Source organism: Pavona decussata, unplaced genomic scaffold (genome assembly GCF_977016875.1).
Source record: "Pavona decussata unplaced genomic scaffold, jaPavDecu1.1 SCAFFOLD_185, whole genome shotgun sequence".
Classification (NCBI taxonomy): Eukaryota; Metazoa; Cnidaria; class Anthozoa; order Scleractinia; family Agariciidae; genus Pavona; species Pavona decussata.
In genome coordinates this window covers 63,277-85,000 of record NW_028145594.1, presented here as the reverse complement: position 1 = coordinate 85,000, position 21,724 = coordinate 63,277, and the positions used below count along the sequence as shown (strand labels likewise).

At 38.2% G+C, this 21,724-nt stretch overlaps 2 protein-coding genes and 1 long non-coding RNA gene across 6 annotated transcripts in view; 2 read left to right on the top strand and 1 right to left on the bottom strand.

The window, feature by feature from the left end:
• The window catches only part of LOC146462746 (uncharacterized), an 87,224-nt gene extending 77,137 nt beyond the window's left edge, over nt 1–10,087 (top strand). The window contains exons 13-14 of the mRNA XM_085085228.1: nt 6,706–7,012; nt 7,586–10,087. Coding sequence (XP_084941354.1) covers nt 6,706–7,012; nt 7,586–7,923 — 645 coding nt within the window. The 3' untranslated portion in view covers nt 7,924–10,087. The remainder of the gene's footprint in view (nt 1–6,705; nt 7,013–7,585) is intronic.
• Nucleotides 1–21,724, bottom strand: part of LOC146462742 (uncharacterized) — a 93,000-nt gene that overhangs the window by 32,013 nt on the left and 39,263 nt on the right. The window lies entirely within an intron of this gene.
• Nucleotides 1–21,724, top strand: part of LOC146462743 (uncharacterized) — a 142,569-nt gene that overhangs the window by 81,683 nt on the left and 39,162 nt on the right. The gene's annotated exons all lie outside the window — the stretch shown is intronic.

Genomic DNA, 21,724 nt, shown 5'->3' with positions numbered 1-21,724 from the left:
GGGTTTGCCGGTTTCTATTAAAATCTTCCCGCTATTGCGAAAATCTAAATTTTTCGTTCTCAATAGCTGTATACTCCCTTCAAGCCATTATAAAGTTAGAGCCCTAAGATAATTTAGGATTCCTTGTTTTCCACGATTACATGCTAATCCAAAAATGGACTGAAAATAAATCTTGCACCGGCCGGCTATGAAGTATTTCTTTCCGAGTAGAGCAGTTTCGTGTCCTGTTTTGTTTTGCTGTTGTAGTTTTAACTTGAAGGTAAAGCCATATAATAAATCCTTTATTGACCAAGCTTGTTCGGTCAAGATGGCTGGATATTGGCCTCGTTCTTTTTTTGCGTTTTTATGGACCTCGACTTCGTCTCGGTCCATAAAAACGCAAAAAAAGAACTTGGCCAATATCCAGCCATCTTGACCTCACGCTTGGTCAATAACGCATATGTAGAAGTTTTTTTTTTTTGGCAGATGCCTCAGATGGAAGGGTGGAAGAGTTTGTTGCTGATGCACCAGAGGCAATGTACGGAGCAGCCTCAGAGCAACAACTTTTCCAGGTACCTGATGAAGAAAAGAAAGCGTCTGAAACAAGTGGAGATGCTTCATCCTTGAGGAACGTTTCTTCTCATATTGCAAGGAGGTCAAACATTTCAGGAGCCGCTCCAGACCTAGGTACATAACGTTTCTTTTAGAAACTAAATGTCTTTGTCATCCCCTGTAATTACAAGTTGTGTCGTAGGTGTGTCCGTGACTAACGTTGCAGACATCACAGAAGGCCCACATGAATGTACCATGAAGCAATTTGGAGTAACAGTATACCTAACAGTTTTTTAGAGTCCCTTGCTATGTGTGTGGTGAGATATTCCTTTTTGGGGGGACGTAGCTGTCTGGGTTAACAGCCGAAGGCAGTTGTTGATTTCAAAGGAAAATAAACAGTCAACTCACATCTCAGTGACCTTGTCTTGATTTTCAGGAGCTGTCATCAGGCTAGTAATCACCACCCAAGATCTAAGTGACGAACAGAAGGAAATAGTCAATGAAATTTTAACGCGCCAAATACAAGTGTACACAAGTCACCACAGACTATCTTCAGCTGAAGGAGTCAGTGCCTTTATTGAGTATATTATAAAGGCTTACAACTTAGCCTTAGAGTCCGTAGACGTAGGTTCACTAGAAATAATGGTTCGGTGTCCTTCCCTGGAAAGCCTTGAAAGTTTGTGGAGTGACTATCAATGTGGTCACCTTAATAACAAAGCTGAGGGATTTCTTGTGACTGAAGAAATGAAGAGAAGGCTCAATCTAAGAACAGTGAAATTGAAGACATGCATTGAAGAAGAAAATTATTTTCTGTGTAAGAAAGTTCTCATGGAATTGGCAGGTCAGTTTGTGATGAACTTAAGAAAATTTTTATAGCGGTAGATACATCGTAATATTGATTTTTTGGCAACCACCCTATCAGGTGACGGACTGAAGAAAAGTCACAGTATTACTGAAATCAAGCATAATTGGTTCATGCTGCTTATAGGCGCTGTGCGCTGCATAGAACGCGTGGATCAATTCTTTCAGAGCTGATATCTTGGGTTCTCTAATAGAGGCAATGGGTGTGGCTCTGGTCGTTCAAACGTTACTGGCCTGACGTGCGGCTAAAGAAGAATTTATTTATTACAGGATATTTGCGTAAATGAAATTTTCTTTCTCACTGTCGTGCTCTTCTCCGAGGACTCGGTATTTTTTTGTGCGAGGGCCACTTGTGCTATTGGATGCCATTTTGATTTTATGCGTTATAATTGAGTGTTTCAGGCCTCACTTTTTATATGCTCATCTTCTTGCAGTCATAAGTATCTTGTAGAATTGAACATGTTCAGAATAATTGAATGCAATAGTTCAATTCCCGGTAAGAGTGACGTTCTTAAACATGGAATTAAAGTTAAAAACGAGGTCACTGATACATTGGCCAAGATGAATTTAACAACAATGTTAAGTGTCGTGGAAATCTGCTTGAAACTTGAAGAAATTAGTATAGAAGTTTTAATTTTCAATGTTTATGAATGAATGAATGACTGAATTCCTATATACCGCACATATCACCAAGTCTCATGGCGGTTTACATTTCTATGGGGTGAGATATGTATAGCTAGCTAGCGGCTTACTACTGTCTGCACCCCTAATATTTTTATATATTTCCTTGACTTTAAATCAGATGCCCTCGAAACGTCACATTTGCGCTAAATTCATTTTTGAACTCGTGTTTCAACGTAATCAAATGTTTTAAATATGTCACGCTAACCGCAAATTGTTCTCTGTATTATTAGCTTTCTTATGGTGTGTTTAACTGTGTTTAAATTATTAATAACCAGGTGCAGCAGGCGCCACTGCCTTGCCTTCGCAACAAACTGAAACAGATCAACGAGCGAGTGCAAGATGGACTGACACAAGTTCAGAGTTTCAGGAGGTAGGACTTCTCTATGTTTCTTGTTCATTTTAAACATGATCAAGTAACGGAAAGGAATAAATTGAGGGCGTACACTGGCAATAGCGTAGTGACTTTCTCAGTAATTGCAATAAGAGCATTATGGAGCACTTTGATAATGGGCCTCAGTGCAACAGGAAAGTGGAGGGAAGAAGACTGCAAATTGTCCTTGGTGACCAGTGGAACAGTCGTTTATAGTCACTATCGGATTACGGACAGACTGACTGCCTTCTTTCATTATTTTGAAGTTGTAAGTGACCACAGCATTGGAATACCTTACTAGCAAAATTGTCCGGTTCAGTGAATTTTCTGACAAAAACAGTTCCAGAAAAATGTTCCGTCCAAAAATACAGCCTGAGTATTTTATCGTCCCAACCTTTCGATTACGTATATTTAGGTTAATGCGCAAATCATTGCGATTTGAAGCGTTTAAGAACAAGCGAGGTTTACAAAAAAGCTCAGTAGCGTGACTCCATTCGCCAGGTTAAATAATTTAGATGTTAAACTTTCTTCTTTAAACTGAATGAGAGGGTCTTCAAAGTCGACAAGTTGGAAAGCTAAATGTACAACCAGGTTACGCAGAGTTGTTGCCTACTAGGCGTCCAGTAGCCTGGGGCGTCCAAGTAATTGCCTTGGGCAGATAATTTTTTTCCTGTACCATTCTTAAGTTCACAGGTTGCGTTCCTAACTTCATGGCTTTTGGCCTTGTGAGCTCCTCCACCTATTTTGTATTTATGCACTCTTTTCATTGTTTTGTTCCATCCTTGCTCAGAGTGTGTCGTCTAGTTTGTTGCGTTCAAACTGAACGTCTAACATTACTTGCCCTTTGTGTCGTTCTAGGGTGTTACGTCCGAAATTTCAGGACAAAAAAAAAACATCTGAAAAGTTCCAAGAAATCATCCAAAAGTTTTTTGTCCGAAGTATATCAGTGACAATCATAAGTTCGAACATTCTGTAAGGTAGCTCCCACACTGGTCTCTTGAGGACATTCTGCAACCCTCATATTAGTTGCTATGGGGGGTAAATGTACGTTCATTGTAAGTGCATCATTCTCTTATTCGCCATCTTGAAATCCAAAGAAACATCAACTTTGTGAGAAGGTTTGCAAAGCTAAAACACTAGAATTGTGAGAAGCAAGAAGAAACCATGGATCTAATGAGATGCATTGCTACGGCAAATCTCTGCAATCTCTGGATGTGAGGAATGTAACTGGAGATCTTCAGTGGATCCTAATAGGTAGTTTTAAATGTTAGATGTAATGTATATTTGCATAGGTGGCACATTTGATAAAGCAGATATTGCATGATTTATTATGGCATCCCCAGGTTAATCCTAAAGTACTACTGACATACTCTGGTTTTTCGAGTATTAATAATGTCTTTGCTAATACTTGAAGCTATCAATAGAATTCTTAATTGAATTGCACGTGTGAATGTTTTTCGTTCATCTTGTTAGGACAAGGAACATAACAAGGACTGGGTAGTTAGAGCTAAAAAGGCCAAAGTAAGATGATGGATATCTATTTTCTGCCCTTTTTTTATTGTTCTTAAATTTATCCATTCCAATCACATTTTATTCCATTGTGTGTGTTGACTCAGAGAAAGGTAACGTTAAAGAATGGTTTTGTTTTAATTTGATCTATAACCAGAGTTTAAAGGCAACTTCTCCCACAAGTCCAGTAAGATAGATGAAGTCTACTAAGACTCTACTAAGAAGTATTTGTTCGCTTGCGTTGGGCATTTAAAAGGAATCTCTTCTGTTATAACGTAGCCGTGAAATTTTTGTTAGATTCCAATTCGTCGTAACAAGTAGAAGCGACATTTTCATGAATAAGCCCGCCGACATTTTGGATTAAATGACACCATGTGACTGCCACGGTGATGCATACAAAGGACCTTCTCCTTCCTTAGAATAGCAAGAACAATATGACACCAAAAAGGCGAAATTTAAGTGGGGGCACGGTGAAAATTCAAAAAGACTGTAAGTGAAAATTGTACCCTTTTTCATCTGTAACGTCATGCTATTTCTACGTTTTGCAAAGAAATGTCAAATTAGGTGGTCTCTGAAGTAATCAAAAGGTAATCTTTTTTCAAGAGTGGGAGTTCCCTTTATATGGTTAAATCATGGCCTAGACGGGAGGAAAGCCTGGTCATAAGCCTTGTTAAGACCACCGGGTGGCGTTGTTTAGCCTGGGGGGAACGTTCGTACCAGACGAAGTAATGCTTTTGGTTTTCCCTGAGATGAATGGGTGGTGGTAGGAAGGCTAACAAGCTTGCCTGCTTGGGTAGGGACAAATATTACCAAGAGCTTATTATCCCGCTGTTTACCTGTACCTTGATACATGCACTTTTCAACAGGCATCAAGAACCGCATTACACAAAGCTTCGATCAGTGGACAGTACGAGACTGTTAAAATCCTTCTTGGTGGTGGTGAAGATGTGGACCAAAAAGACCAGGTTTTATATCCCCTTCATTCATGTAGATCAAAGATAAGGTCGTTACTTAATTCGTCCATCTGATGTGTTGTCACTGGTTAGCAACTTTACGAAAGTTGCTATGATTGGTTGTATGATTATTCTTTGTTCATTAACCTGATGGTTTAAGAAACTGTTTTCTAAAATTTGTCATTTACACTCCCGATATTTAAAATCTGGGTTAAGCCTTTTCAAAAATGAAGCAGGGAACTTGCTTGGATGAAAGGTTACGAAGAACCCTTAGGTTTCTTGCTGTACTGGAAATATCATAGATGACCTGTCGTAGCTATAACTGAATTGAAGGATAACTTACACTATGACACAAGAAGCAGTGGACTCCTCCCATGTTGAATTAGTTTTCTGACCAGCAAAAGCAATAGTCCAGTTTCGAATTCACCAAGACCGCGGAATAAAAAGACAAAAGACGCATTTATACAGGGTTATAATCCATCAAATATTTTCGCTCACGCGCGATTGGTCTAAATGCCTCACGTGACCGAATATACCCCAGCTAAAACTGGGGAATATCCGATGATATTCCCCAAGTGATATTCCCCAATTTCAAAAACTGCAAGGCGCGTCTTGTTTACAATTAAAGTTAAGGTCAAGATGGTGAACGGTTTGCTTTTGTGACAGGAGGAGAGATAAACCTGCTGGTCGATAAAGCAGTATCAGAAAACAACATACTCTCTAAACGTTTTTGACGGGAAACTGTTCTTAAACAAAATTTTCAAATACTCAAGCTCGTTGCTACATGTTGCGAAAAATATTTGAAGGATAACAACCACAGTAGCCTCCATCTGGCTTTAAAAATATGCTCAGATATTTGTCCTTGGACATTATCTGTTCCTCGAAGCTCACAGTTTTCCTCGAGCTTCGCTCTTGGAAAACTGTTCGCTTCTCGGAACAGATAATGTCCGCGGACAAATATCTGAGCATATTTTCGTGCCAGATGGAGGCTATTGTTTATTTAGCCTCAATCTGAAGAAAAATATTCACAAATACCAGTGAGAAGAAGTTTTCACAACTCTGTGTTTTGTTTTATTTTAGAATTCAGAAATTTCCTACTGGTATTTGTGAATAATTTACTTCAGATTGAGCTAACCTTTAGAAGTGCGTCTTTGTCTTTTTATCCAGCGGTCTTGATGATTTTGAAACTGGACTATAGCTATTCTGTGCGTAATAAAGAAGAAATAATTGAAGAGCCCAAGTTTACCTCTTATGTACATGTTAGTACATAAAAACCTTTTTAAACTAACTGATAAATATGCTGGTTCTCATTTGCTTCGTTTGTTTGCTTTTCGTTGCTTTTTTAATTTTTTTATTACATCGCATGTAGCTTATGATAAAAGTTTTATATGTGGAATATGGTTTTGTGTGGCCATAGATCGTTTCCTTTGTACCAAGGCTTAGAGCGTATATAGAGCAAGGCTGTTTGACTGATAAAGATTCGAGATACTTTGAAAGGCCCCATTTCAATACCTAAACGACAGATATCCCTGCCCTTTTCCATACATTCCAGTTTGGTTCATAAAATCCCTTCAGTCCAAGAAGGGCGGATAAGAGGATCCTTGAGATTTCTTTTTTATCAGTGCCTTTGGATCGTAGCTCATGGGCACCTCGGCACTGAATCTGACTCGGTCAATCCGCTCGATTGGACGATAATTTCTTGATGGGGATGTGAGAAAGGTAGGAAAGAAAGTACATCACGTGGGCGGTGGCCGTTCCCCTATGAATAAAAAACTTTTCATTATTGTCCCTTCGTAGAAAACGCCTGTCGAGTTCTTTGGGTTGCCTTTTGATGAGGAGACACTTCTCGACGCTCCTTTAACGGGTCCATATGGCATTCTGACAGCATGCAGTGGGGTCTTAAAGGAGATTGGTAAAGGCGATGTTTACAAAAATCACTTGGATTTAGCTTCGACATGTTCTGAGGCAGATGTAAAGAAGAATTTTTTAAAGGCTCTTTCAAAACTGTCACCGCAAGACCAACAAAAGTGCTTTGATAATATCGTTGATAAGCTAGAAGAAGGTGGTCCAGGTCTGGAGCACATAAAAGACCGTCTTATTAAAGGTACGTGTATATTTGACAACAGCAGGTTTATGGGACTCTCCTTGTTTTTCTGATTATCGAAAGCCTTCATTCTCCTGGTGGCTTTACTAAAACGTCACAAATCACAAACCGTGTTCAGATTCCTTCTTTCCCGTTAAATCTCACCAGCCAAACATTGTTCTTGGAAAACACTGTCCAGCAGCTTATTAGTGATTTATTGAGAATGTATTAGCTGACCAGGAGGCTACCAAAATTAAAAACAATCTTTTTTTTTTTTTTTCCATTTTACGCAATGAGCGAAAAGGTCACCTCACTGCAGAGTTAAACATCAAACCTACTCGAGAATAGTAGCTGATGGTTCTTACTTTAAACTCAGATCTACATTCTTCTAACTCCAAGCTTAAACTCTGGGACAGAACTATTGAAAATTCCTAACATTGTACTTTTTGTTTTATGACGATGTGGCCGTTTTCTGCCCTTCAGAAGGCTAGACACTTGGTTTGTTTAATTTGGCCTGACGTTGAAAACTTGACACCAATCGCGAAGTTGGAAATGGAGTTTAGCCGTTTTGTAATGTAAATTTGTTTTCCTTAGCTGAAGAGATGATCAACAAACCTGTCAGCGATAATGTACGTTCTGTGGTTGCTGAGAAATTACAGCAGGGAAGCTTATGGAAGACACTGGCCAGATATCTCAACCCGAGGGTGCCAGAACCTCTAATTGATGCTATTGAATACGAAGAACAGGGCCGTGGAAAAGAATGCTGCCATGCTGTTCTTTTAAAGTGGTTCCAGGCGAGCGCAAATCATGCAACAAATAAAGAAGTCATGAGATGTTTAACAAACATGGGTTATGCAAACGTTAACTGGCATATAATGAGGGAACTCGGGCTGGTGTCCTTCAAAAATATGCCAGAGTCAGAGAGATATTGACACGATGCTTAAAGCTGACCATACCATACAAGATCCGCATATTTCGCTGATGTTACCTGAAATGATAACTCACCAATTAATTTCCGCGCGTTCTCATTGGACAAAAGACATCCCGTGCTACAAAATCAAAAGGCATTTACCAGGCAACAACAGTCGTCCGATTTTTTTCGTCGTGAAAAACAAGGAACTAACGTCGCAGCTTTAGATCTTAGTTTTTGTAATCCAATAACAGTTTAATGAATCTAGTAAACTTGTAAGCTTGCATTTATTGGGCTACTTTGACCCCGTAGCTGTCACTAGCTGTTTTGTCCTTTTCACTATAAAACACGCGCGTTTGAAAAATTACTCATAGGGTTACAAAATATATAAACCCGTTTCCGACTTGCTGGTTCGTCGGATGATAATACCCTCGGCATACTGTTTATTATTCGGAAAATCTTGCAGTCTTTGGAATTATTGTCCCCTACAGCTATTTCAATTAACGTTGTCGGCTATTAAAGCCTCAAGCTCACCCGACAACGCAGAAAGGTACTTTAGGTAGCTTTATACCTTCACAATTCAGTTGTAATTTGACGGTCGTCACGAAATTACAACAGAATTGTAAAGGTTTAAAGCTGCCTATACTATACCTTTCTGTGTCGTCGGGTGAGCTTGAGACCTGACAACGTTTATTGAAATAGCCGTAAACCAGACACCTGAAAGGGTGTATTTAGAAATGTCCCGATCTTGTGTTGTATAAGCTGCAGGTAATCTTAGGGGTTCGACTTTTAGCTTGTTATATCAAAATTAAACAGATGACAACACAAGAATGTCACAAATGAAAACGGCTGCAATTTCTTCAAGGGCAAGTCCGATAAACGAAGAGTTTGCAGTTTGGAGACTCAAATGTAAAGGTAGCAGATCAGTAGGATATTTCAAATTTTACAAATCTTCGGATGACATTTTGAAACCTCACCAGATTGGCTCTTTGCTGGTGTTTGAATCAAGCGCCCCTTTCAGTTTTCCGCTCAAATATTCTTACCTTCGCTTCACGTTCGGAAATGAGGGCGTGTGTGTGGGAGGAGATGACGGTAAAAGCAAATTTAACCTAATTCTTGGCTCATATCTCATTCTAAGTGCAGCCTCGAAACCTGTTCAAGCCCAACATCTTAGGCAAACGCAAACTCTCCCTTTTTTTTCTATTGCTTTATTTATTGTAGACTCCACGTGTGCCTTTGGCATTGTCCTCGATAGAAACTGACAATCTTGTATTTAACATTCAGCTATAAGCTGTGCCAATTTTAAGTGTTTCAATAGTGGTATTGTACTTGGACAATACCAGTTTGGTATATTCTCATAGGTTTTTCATAGTGTTTACATAAAATGTAAATGATTTTAACATATATTGTAAAGGTATCGTTCTTGGGAAGTATGCAAATACGATGTACAAATGTTGAGGGTATTTTTTAGCCTGCAAGGCGTATTTTTGGAGCGGGAGCGCTGAATAATCCTTCGTTGCTGTCAAAGCGCGAGAGGGCTGGAGCGAGTCAAAAGTGACCCTTCCTTCAAATACGCAACGTAAATTTATTATTCAGCACTCGCCCATGAAAAACGCCTGCACTGCAGGCTAGGTATTTTTATCCAATAAAAAAGTGAATTTAAGTCTCATGGTTTTAACATCACAGTTACTACAGATCCACAGCTTTAAAAATTAATCAGCTGTATGAAAATATAGTTCACAGTCCGCTACTTTTTAGCGTGTTTGATAATTTCCCGAAACCCGTTGCTTCATCTACAGTTACTGAAACTGAGCTTGCTTTCCGTTTTTCACTTACAAACATTGCAATGTAGCATTTTTTTTTACTGCAATGCAGTGCAATGGAATTCAATGTAAAGTAAGGTGAGGTGAGGTGGGGTCATGTTATGTGATGTAATGCAAGGTGACGTAACGTAACGTAATATAATGTAATGTAATGCAATGTACAATTTGTAATAACACGAGAGACAACTGCCAAACTAACAAGCACTAAATGAAAATTTAAATGAGTAGAAATAGCAGGAACTGGATCAGACGCAATAGTTCTCGTGTGCTAATTACGCAGCGTCTTATTGTAACAACCTTCCTTTAATAATGGAAATAAAAAAATTAAAGCTTTTCTCTTGCAAAATAACATGAAATTGAGTAAATCACACCTTGGCAAATAAATACTAGAGCTCTATCATAACGCGTTAATCAGTGTCTTCAGAGGAGCTTATGGCTTAGGCGAAACAAAGTCCTTTAAGTGCTTTGATGGTCTTCGTAGACGCTCAGATCTCACTTGCTTAATGGGAGGCTGTGCTGCAGCTGGAAAAACCTCTTATAGTAGTCGGCTGATAATAGCCAGTAGTCTAACGATGTATCTTCTTGACTGAGAGCGGGTGAAGTTACCGGAGAATGCCACTGGTCCGATTGCGGAACAAAGTGCTTGGGTACTTCAGCATCTGCTGATGGTGGTAACGGATCACTGATTTGTCTTTTGAAAGTGGACACGATTTCGACGAACAACAACACGCGGCGTCTCAACTTTGTAAGAATTACCAGTGGTACGGACACACAGAGCTAGAAATGCTAGAAATACCAGAAACACTGGGGAGAGGCAAGAAGCATCAGAGAGTGCGACAGTCGATAGCAAGACTAATAGACTGCTTGTGACATACATTTAGACTTCAACAACCAGATCCCGGTTCCTGGAGAGCCGATAAGTGCTAGTCCACTAGTAAATCACCCTACGCTAGGGTTTAAATACCTTCTTCAATTACGTTCCTTTCGCGAAAACACGATTAGCGCTAACAAGGGATAAAGAGTTACTCACCTAGCAAGGTCAATCGACTAATTAATTGAGGCAGAATAACTTTGCGTTATAAAGTCTGCAGAAAGCAATTTACGTTAGTTGTAGGGGAGTTTGGTTTGTCAAATGAAAAACTTTCACCGACACTGAGGTGAATAATTGCTTTAGTATATATATACCACACAAGCTGAATAAGAAGTGGACCAAAAATCACTTTATTTTTGACAATATACCGAAAAATGGTGAGAAATTTTAAAATCTCGCCCGCCGCGTGGTAAGCGATTTCTTATTGTAGAAAGTTCCGTCTCGCTTTCTTGCAGACAATTAAAACTTCTACCGGCACTTGTTTAGTTGCTACGTGTCTTTTCGTCGATTGTTGTGTGAAATTTGTCCTGTTGTTGAAACCATACTGCAAAACATTAGCTGTTTCATTGTTTACATTGTCACTGTGACTGGGACGAGCGGCAATGGCGACGGACGCAAACTTCTAAGCTCCGTCTGGGTCTCGAAGCAGACATGTAAAAACCATAAAAAAAAATGGAAGGGAAAGACCAGGGAACGAAGAAGAAAACCGGTAGACGTAAAAGAGAAGAAATGAGCAGTTTAAGTAGCGAAAATTCGCAGGGAACGCCAGAAGCAAAACGTGCTGGCAACACCCGACAAATGGCGGACGTTGTAGATGATGCGAGCAATGTAGGCGTATCAAGAAGCGACCCTCAGGTTCCAGCGTTAGCAGCGATATGGGAGGTTGTGGTACGCATCGAAGCAAATACAAATCTTCTCATTAATGAGCATAAAGCGTTAAAGACACATTGTGAAGAGCTTCAAAAGAGCATACAATTCACCCAAGCAGACGTGGAAGACATGAAGAAAGAAAACCAGAAGCTTAAAGATACAATGAAGGCAGTTAACGAGAAAAACAACGAACTAGAGAAGAAAGTTGACCAGTTGGAAAACAAGCTCCAGTCAAGCGTCGAGCAGGGAAATATTTTAGAGAAGAAATTGGAAGAAGCGACAAAAATGCACGACAACTTGGAACAGTATTCAAGAAAATTCAACTTAGAAATATACGGGATTCCCGAACAGGAAAGAGAAGATACAGAGGAAATCGTGCTCAACCTCGCTAAACGCTTGAATGTCAATCTAGAGCCTGAGGACATCGATATAGCGCACCGGATGAAGAAAGGTAATACTCGGCCTAGGCCGATTATTGTCCGGTTTACAAATTATTACAGTAGAAATAGACTATACAAGAACAGGAAAAAGCTACGCAGGACAAATTTCGAAGATTTTATCGAAGGAGCTCACAAAATCTATATCAACGAGAATTTGACTGCCTTAAGATCACAATTGTTCAAAAAGGTCAGAGAAAAAAAAGGAAGTCAAAACTGGAGAATCTGGACTTTAGATGGCACAATATATGTGAAAACAGATCCTGAAGGTAGCTCTGCTACTCAAATTAAGTGTGAGGCGGACCTTAGCAGATTACGTTGATAGTTTATACTTCATATGTAGCTTAAGCTTAGTTTATTTATTATGCCCGCAGCCTTTATCTTTCTCTTCCTCTCGATCGTCGATCACGTTACAAAACTGATATTATTACAAATTTTGCTTCATTTGCTTCGATGACGGATGGAGGTTTAGGATTTTGCATAGCTTGTTTTTTTCACTTTCGGACGAACGCGGATAAATCCCAGAAGAGTAATTTAAGCGTTAGTGTCCTTTTGTTATTAGCCTTAGTTTAGTGTCAATTATTTTGTAGTCCGTGTTTTGTTTCCTTTTTTGGGGGGCCTAATTTTCTTTAGCTTAATTTATGCTCGAATTTTGTTTCTTACTGTTTTGTATAAACAATGTCTAACTTGAAGATTTTGTCACTGAATGTGCGTGGCCTTCGTAAAGCAGAAAAAAGAAGAGCTATATTCTGTTATCTGAAAAAACAAAAAGCTTCAATTTTTTGCCTTCAAGAAACATTCTCAAAGACAGAAGACGAAACTATTTGGCGTGCTGAATGGGGTGGACAGATATTATTTTCTCACGGCTCAGAGCACTCTAGAGGTGTATGTATATTAGTGAAACCAAACGGCTTTCCCTTAGAAACCATAGAAAATGATGAAGAAGGGCGGTATATCTTTGCGAATTTGAAATTAACAACAGAGGAATTATCATTAGTCAATATTTATGCACCAACGGATTGTCACCTGCAAATTCCATTTCTGCAAAAAATTACCCACCTTTTGGTAACTAAAACCTGTGTTTCTAGGGTCATTATGGTAGGAGATTGGAATACAACGCTTAGCCATCTAGACAAAAGTGGTGGCCTTCCATGGAAAGAAACAATTTATAGGAATGGTTTAGTGAGTTTGATGGCGGAACTTAACTTGGTTGATGTTTACAGAACACTTCACCCAAACACAAAAACATATACTTATGAAACCAAGAGTCAAAAATTAAAGTCTAGAATAGATTACTTCATAATTGCAAAACAATTAATCAACAAGGTAAAGAAAACAGAAACACGATCCTCAATTGCTCCCGATCATAAAGCTGTCTTTCTTAGCCTTGAAATCGATCAAACATTTAAACGTGGACCGGGTACATGGAAATTTAACAACACACTACTGAAAGACGACGAATATATAAATTTAATTAAAAACAATTACTCTTCTATTCAAGAGAAATACAAAGAAATTGAAAGCCGTCAACTGTATTGGGAATTGGTAAAAATGGAAATAAGAAGTATGACAATTGTCTTCTCCAAGAAGAAAAGGTTCAATTTGAGAAACCGTGAAACAGCCATCCAACGTAAGTTAGAAGAGCTAGATAAGGAAATTTGTAATAATCAAAATCTAGACGATGATATTCTAACGGAGTACGAGAACCTTAAAAAAGACCTGTCCGAAATTTATCATACAAAGGGAAAGGAGGCGATGTTCAGATCAAAAATAAGATGGATTGAGAATGGTGAAAAACCAACGAAATACTTTTTTAACTTGGAAAAACGGAATTATGAGAAAAAGATTATAACCCAGCTTAAAACAATAGACGGAGAAATAATCACGGATTTAAGGATGATAAATGAAGAAATAGAAAACTATTACAAAAACTTCCTGACTGCTAGAATCCCACAAGACGAGAACAATAATTTCGACGACAACTTTGCCCGCTTCTCCTCTGATTTACAAAATCCAAAACTAGCTCAAGACGAAGCAAGCGAACTTGAGCAAGAACTGACAAAAGATGAACTACTGAATGCCTTAAAAGGCTTCCAACCTGACAAAACTCCAGGTGATGACGGTTTCACGAAAGAATTTTATGAAATCTTCTTCGAATTGCTATGGAGGAACCTCCTCGACTCTTTCAACGAAGCCTTTCAAACAGGCAAACTGTCTATATCTCAGAGAAGAGGAATTATTTCGCTAATACCAAAAGATGAAAACAATCTTATGGTTTTAAGCAACTGGCGTCCAATAACATTGCTTAATGTCGACTATAAAATATTGGGTAGAGCTATTGCAAAAAGAATAGAGACGAAGATGCCCAAACTGATTCATTCGAACCAAACAGGGTTCGTAAAAGGACGATACATCGGTCAAAATGTGAGGCTTTTAAATGATCTTATGGAATTTACCGAATTAAACAAAGTCCCAGGAATACTACTCTTTATAGATTTCGAAAAAGCCTTTGATACATTAGAATGGCCTTTTATTCATCACACTTTAAGATTCTTCAATTTTGGCCCGAACATTCAAAAATGGATTTCAGTACTCTATAGCGATGTTGAAAGCGGAGCTATAAACGGCGGATACATGACTAATTATTTTCGAGTATCAAGGGGCGTAAGGCAAGGATGCCCGCTGAGCCCTCTATTATTCGTCCTATGTGTAGAACTTCTTGCACAAAAAATACGACAAAATCCGGAAATAACAGGTATTGAACTACCTAATTCCATTGAAGCTAAGCTAAGCCAGTTCGCTGACGACACTACATTAATATGTAAGGACACGATGTCATTACGTGGAAGTATGTCAGTTTTGGGGAGCTTTGGTGAAATTTCAGGTTTAAAGCTAAACAGCAAAAAGACAAAGGCTATGTGGATAGGCTCTTTGAAAAACAACAAAACCAAACCCTTAGAGATAGATGTTCCAGCGGACCTAATTAAGACCTTAGGAACCTATCTTTCAAACGATAGAGACAAAAATAACAATTTGAATTTTTATCTAAAAATTCAAAAGATGGAAACTAAATTAAATATCTGGTTGTCTCGCGACCTTACACTTATGGGAAGAACCCTGCTTGCTAAACCTCTAGGAGTCTCTAAATTGGTGTATGCAGCCTCAATGTTGACTGTTCCTCAAGAAGTTATTAAAAGAGTCCAAACCAAGCTCTTTAATTTTTTATGGAAAAACAAAAAAGATAAAATAAAAAGGGAAGTTCTTTTTCAAGAAACAAGTAAAGGTGGCCTGAACTTTCCAAATTTTGCAACGACAGTTAAAGCACTCCGCTTGAGTTGGATTGGTAGACTGCTTAACAGTCCAACTACCGATGCATGGACAGCTATTCCAAATGCTTTTTTTGAAAAATATGGAGGTCTTAACTTCTTGCTCAAGTGTAATTATCATATAAAGAAACTTGACAAAAATTTACCGTCTTTCTACTTAGAAATGCTAGAGTACTTTAAGGAATTACGTCTAAATCGCCAAGATAAATACAAAAGTGACCTTGTTTTATGGAACAATCAAGACATAACTATTGAAGGTAAATCGCTGTTCTGGAAAAGTTGGACCGAAAATGGAATTTACTACATTCAAGACATTCTGAATGAAAATGGAAAATTCCTAACTTATGAAGAATTTAATCGCAAGTACAAAATAAAAATTAATTTTCTAAACTATTTTCAAATCCTGGCATCAATTCCAGCAAACCTCAAATCAAAGGCAGCTTCTACACCCAGACCTATGAACTTTATTCTCGATGATTGTTATACATTTGTCTTATCTAGGGACAAAACGATTAAACTTTCAAAAATGAAATGTAAAGACTATTATCATCTCTTTCAAGAAAAAGCAGAAGTTACACCAACAGCCATAAAAACTTGGGCCAGACAATACCCCGATATAGAATGTAAATGGCAAAAATTATTCCAAAATATACCTCGCCTCTCTACTAGCAACAAACTGAGACAATTCTCCTTTAAAATGTTACACCGTATTTTAGTGACCAAAAAAGAGCTCAAACGATTTAAAATAGCAGATAATGAGGAGTGTTTTTTTCTGTAATTCAGCTGATTCCTTGGAACATGCATTTCTGGAGTGCCCTGCAGGCCAAAAACTTTTTCAAGAAGCCTTAACATGGTTTAATAATAAGCACAAAGTAAATTTTACTCCATCTAAACAACAGTACCTATTTAAAGACTATGATCCACCCCCGAGTACTAACTCAAAATTAATGCGGAAATTCCAGATCCTTACTGTACAAACTCAGAAATATTACTACTCATGTAAAATGTTAGAAAAACCTCCAAATATTCTAGAATTGAAGTCAGCGCTAATCTTACAATGGAAAGTTGAAAAATGGGAAATTTAAAATTAATTTAAATTAACGAAAACGCTTTTTTTTTTTTTTTTTCTTCCAGTAACAAAATTTTCATCCTTTTCTTAATGCTTTCCTGTTTTTTTTTTTTTTTTTTTTTTTTTTTTTTTTTTTTTTTTTAGTAGCGTGTAACCCGCAGTTTGTAAGTAATCTAGTTACTGTTATGTTTAAGGCTATCTGTATTAAATTGTAAGTAGAGTCCTGTTTTGTTCAGTAGCGTAAGTAACCAGTAAGCATGTATTGTAGGTAGAATACTGTATTGTCTAGTGATATATTTAGCCCGTACTGTAAGTAATGTAAGTAATGTGATTTTGCAAACAATAAAAAAAAAAAAAAAAAAAAAAAATTGTTTACATTGTAATTATAGTGCTCGACAGTTTTAGTAAATAATGCATTGCATTTTTATTTTTCGCCTTAAAATATGAGGTTTGAAAGATTAAATAACTTACCATGTAATGCCGTCAAACCAAAATTTGTTGCAATTTTGCAGTGTATTTTTTGTAATAGCCGTCTCTTTTATCGAAATCTTTTCTTCTTAAGTGACCGTGCCGAAACGGGAAACCATCTTGTTTCTCTTCGGTTGCTCGGAGGTTAATCACCTCTATTCACTTGTGTGGTATATGCTAATACTAGATACAGTCTTAAGAACAGCAAATTACTATAGCGGGGTGAAAGAGAGAAACTTCTATTTTTAAGCACGAAAACTTCATGTAAATTTAGCGGTGATTTGAACGTTGGTAATTTTGTGAATTCGTAAGATACATCTAGAGGTAAAGAGACGGAAGTAAAATTCATAGATTTCAACTAAGGGTGAAAGAAAAGATAAATGAGGGACCATCACAGTTAAAAATAATAATTCAGGCTTGAACGGGATTTGAATCCGAGAACTCCTCATCTGTGCAGCGCTCTACCAACTGAGCTATCAAGCCAACTGGGAGCTGGTCATTTTGTAAATACGTATTACATTGTATACATTCTATATAAAAATATAAAATACATATATTGAACGGAGGGTGAGAGAATCAATAATTGAGAAAAAATCGCAGTTAATTATGTACGCAACTCAAGTAACTATAAAAAGAACGTCAAAAGCTGATTTAGATATGATTGTGATGGCACGTTTCTGTGAAGTAACAAGTCGGCAACTGAGAAAGAGAGAAAATAGAAAGGAAGTCGAAAGGAAGAAAAGACAACCCAGACTAAATAATAGTGGTGTAAAGCGTTTATAGAAACGAATTTTGACCTGTTGGACAAAGTTTAAGGACAAATGTTGTGTATCTCTTTTGTCTAAATATCTGTTTAATTACACGGCCCCATAAGTTGCTAGCTTCAAATCTAACCGTGCGCAAAATAAATTTACTTTGCTTCTACTTTATCAATAGCTGAGTAAGTACTCCCTGACGAAGATCTCGATCGTAAAGAAATTGTTTTAGATCTCAGTCATTAAATTGAACCTAAAATAAATCAGGATCCGCCTTTGTCGCGGACTAGGGATCGCTTTACTTCCAGTTTAGTTCCTTAACGAAATCAGACAGGTTTTGAAAAGATCATGACACAAAAAAAAAGAACCCTAGCTCTGTTGTAGTGGATTAGGGGGGTTACATGAAAGCTATGTTTGTCTTTATGTTGTGAAACCTGGGATTTCTTCCAACACGATTATCAGTATTGTGAAGATCCTGAGTCACCCGGTGTAGAGTTTGGTCACAGTAAATTTTTCTATATTCTTTATTCCCTTGTTCATGATCTTCTCTTCTGGTTTACAAGTTTTTTAAGCACAAAAAACTAGTCTCATTCATAATAATCAAAAGTGCCTAATTATGTCTATGGTCCTTATAATTTTATTCATCGACTGGCTAAATTTCTACCTCTTATTTTGAAATGATGATATCGCGATTACTGTGAACAATTTCATTTCTGCTTTCGGCTATCAGTTTAAATCGCTTAAGCGTCAATCAGGTGGACCTACTTAAACAAAAAATTCTGTAAATAATTGCAACATTTGGTTTCAGTCTAACTTCAACATTATCGCGCTGAGGCTTCACTCAATCTAACAATGTCATCATACGTCACTGGATGTGCGCGCACCCGCTTGCTCTCCTTTCGAGATTCCGAGACTCCGATGATTTTAAGCAGAGTGCGTGGTGTTCAAAACTATTCGGAAAGTATTTTCTAGCGAACTCCATAGCTATAAAGAATTCGACAAGCAGTAACTGAAAATGTCCAACCTTACACAGTTTTGATGAAAGATCAATAATTATTTTTCTTTTAACAGACTCAACTATGGACAAATGTCTACTCTGTCTCTACTCTGTTCCCTCAATACTGGCTACAGGCCTGTACCAACTGATAAGTGCCAATGTGTGTCAGTGGCCTCACTGGGCAGTAAATTATTTAGATAAATTAAATTAATGATCAATAGCAAACGGAAATATGTAACAAAGCTAATTAAAAAGTATATACGGGAGGAAACTAACAGACGCAGAAATAATCCTACCCTAATCCTATCGTGATCCTTAACTTTTAACCTCCTCGTTTAACGTCATCGAAAACTTTATTAACGGTGTACACTGATAATTTTGAGTAATCTTTTTTTATACTTTTGATAACTAAGGATTTGGAAAAACATTTCAGAATAAAAAGTAGCGATATTAAAACATGACGTTTCGGCGACGACATGTCACCATTATCAAATGTAAATTATAACAAGATCGGTAACGTTATATTAAGAAAGGAAGGTGTGAAATTACATTAGAATAAAACACCTTTATGTGCGGAGAGAAGAGGAGAAACTTGCACAAGGAAACAAGCTTCCCAATTTCTACAGAAGATACGTCGACGATACCTTCGCTCTAGTATCCGACTTTGCTGCTGCTACTTATTTCCTTTCAGTTCTGAATGATACACACCCAGCAATCCAGTTTACAATGGAAACAGCAGTCAGCAATAGCTTACCCTTCGTAGGCATGGTAATCAACAAGACTGATAACCGCCTCAACACCTCTTTCTAAAGAAAAAAGACCAACAAAGGGCTTCTACTACATTATCAGAGTCATGTTGACAACAGATATAAACCGGATCGCTGATAAGAACTATGCTTGATCGCGCCAACCGCTTGTCATCCTCACCGGACCTTTTCTCAAAAGAATGCCAGGATCTGAGAACAATGTTTCTGTTTCTGTCCTCTGTGCTTCTCTGTGCACACGTTCGATTTGATTCCGGGCTGACCGTGCCTCACCCCACCCGCCTCAACGACAACTAACCCCCCAACCCCCACCTCACCCCCACCACCTCCAGACGACGCTTTTTTGTATTTGTACCCAGATCCCTCGCTACTTGGAGGCCTGGGTTTCGTGTCTCAAGATGGCCGAACTACTTGTCTGTCTGTAGGTAGTGTCTAATCTGTCTAACAAAAGGCTGGATCCGGTATGATTTGTGTGGGAAAGCTGGCCAAAGGAGAGAAAAACACAGACAGGAAGTCCAACTAAAAGGAGACATTAGTTTAACTGGGAGTACACCGTTTGAGAAGACACCAACAGATAGTAGAGGATATCACACTGTTGGTTGTGGAAGCGTTAACTCACCGCTCTCAGAAAATTAAAGAATTTGCTGATCGATTGACCTTGCACATGAGGAGAACTTTTCCCCAGTAATACTTGGACTACCGGACAAAGGTTTAGAGGTGCAAATCTTTGCTTAGCTTAATTTCAGTGAGTTAAATTAAATGTTTTTGGAAGTTTTATAAACTTGGCATTCGATCCTTCGATTCACTTCCGGTTTTGGCAGACTAAGAATTTCTCGACTCTTTGAGACCATACAAGATTAAAAAAGAAACTAATCATTTGACGTTTCGTCCCTTTACTAGCAAACGTACTCCGCCCCCGAGGAAACGTGAAAGATTCGACAGAAAAGATTTTATCAGACTCTGAGGCACATTTTACGATCAAGGACTGTATAACCGTGACAATATAGTAAGTTGAAGATTAGATCGAATTCTAGCTTTCAATTCTTTAGCATAAATTATTATGCTAAATCATATTTTTCACTTGCAAGCTGCCCCCTGGTATGAGTAATGTAGTTAGAGTCTTAAGTACAGCTACGAAAACTACACATTACTAGAAATACGTGACTCGCAAAACCTCGCGAAGCGGGGGCTGGGTGGAAAGCCCTCTTTACTCGTATTGTAGCATCAAACGAGGAGATTAAGAGGCGCATAAGAATTTTTTTTTGATGAGCATGGTGTTTTCGTAGTTCCACGGGCTAGTTTGCGGTTGAAAATCTATTTCTGACGCGACGTAATGTACAACGGGCGTGCAGCGCTGTCGTGTTCGATGAATTTATTTCCCACGGAAAATTATTGACCGCGGCCACAAAACGTGTAATTTCTTTAATGCACTCTTTCACAAAAAAGATTTCTAAAAGAAAGGGAAAAGATTCTGGAGAGATAGTTCTGTGTCCAGTGAATATTGATGAACATTGCAGTTGAAATTTGATCATGCACGCATATTTTTTTCCATGTATGCAAATTTTGCTCCAGACAACGCCAGACAGTCTGACGTCATTGTGCGGACACCTTCAAAGATATAAACATATACAGACATATATAAATATATTTTTCGCTCGAATTCGCGCGGCTTAGCTCCGCTCGGGCCGGCTCGGCCCGACAAATTTATTAACCTCGCTACGCTCGGGCCTTCGGCCCTCGCTTCGCGAGGAAAAAGTAAACTGACAACACAGCTTAACTTATTGCTTTGTATTCAGAACTACAACATCAAGTAACTTTTTTGTTAAGTGACTAATCAGTGACAAAATTATACTGTAAGGGGTAATAATGTTATTTTATTGACAAGATGGCATTACAGGGAATGCTTAATGTAGCCCCATTTATTCCCCATTGTATGCTTCGCAGATTTTTAAAAACTATCTTCCCTTCGCAATTGAAATAATTCAATGGTTTTATTCAGAGAGAGTGCGTAATATATTGTGTGTTACTGGGGAATCATACCAGAAATCACTCTGCGATAACATCATGACCCCCGCTTGAACTGGTCTGGTTTCCTACGTGTTTAATAGATAATCTGTTAATGAAAGCGTAGTTTCTTTGCTGTGAACTCTCCCAATTTCCACCGTTTAAACTGTCGAGTACTACTTAGAAGTTATTATTTTGATTTACCGCTTGAAAAAGGTTTGTTTTCTTTCTCAAAACGGCAGATTAGAGTCTTAAATTCATACATGTGGCCGCCATTGAACAAAAACAACCTGCTAAATGATGATTTGCTTTGACGTCACACAGGTAGAGATGAGTCGGTCCCCTCCCTTGTGATATACGCGCCGATAATGGATTTTGATTGGGCCGTTTTTGTTGAAAACAATCAGAACAATAGATCCCTTCTGGGAGAGGGCAGAAT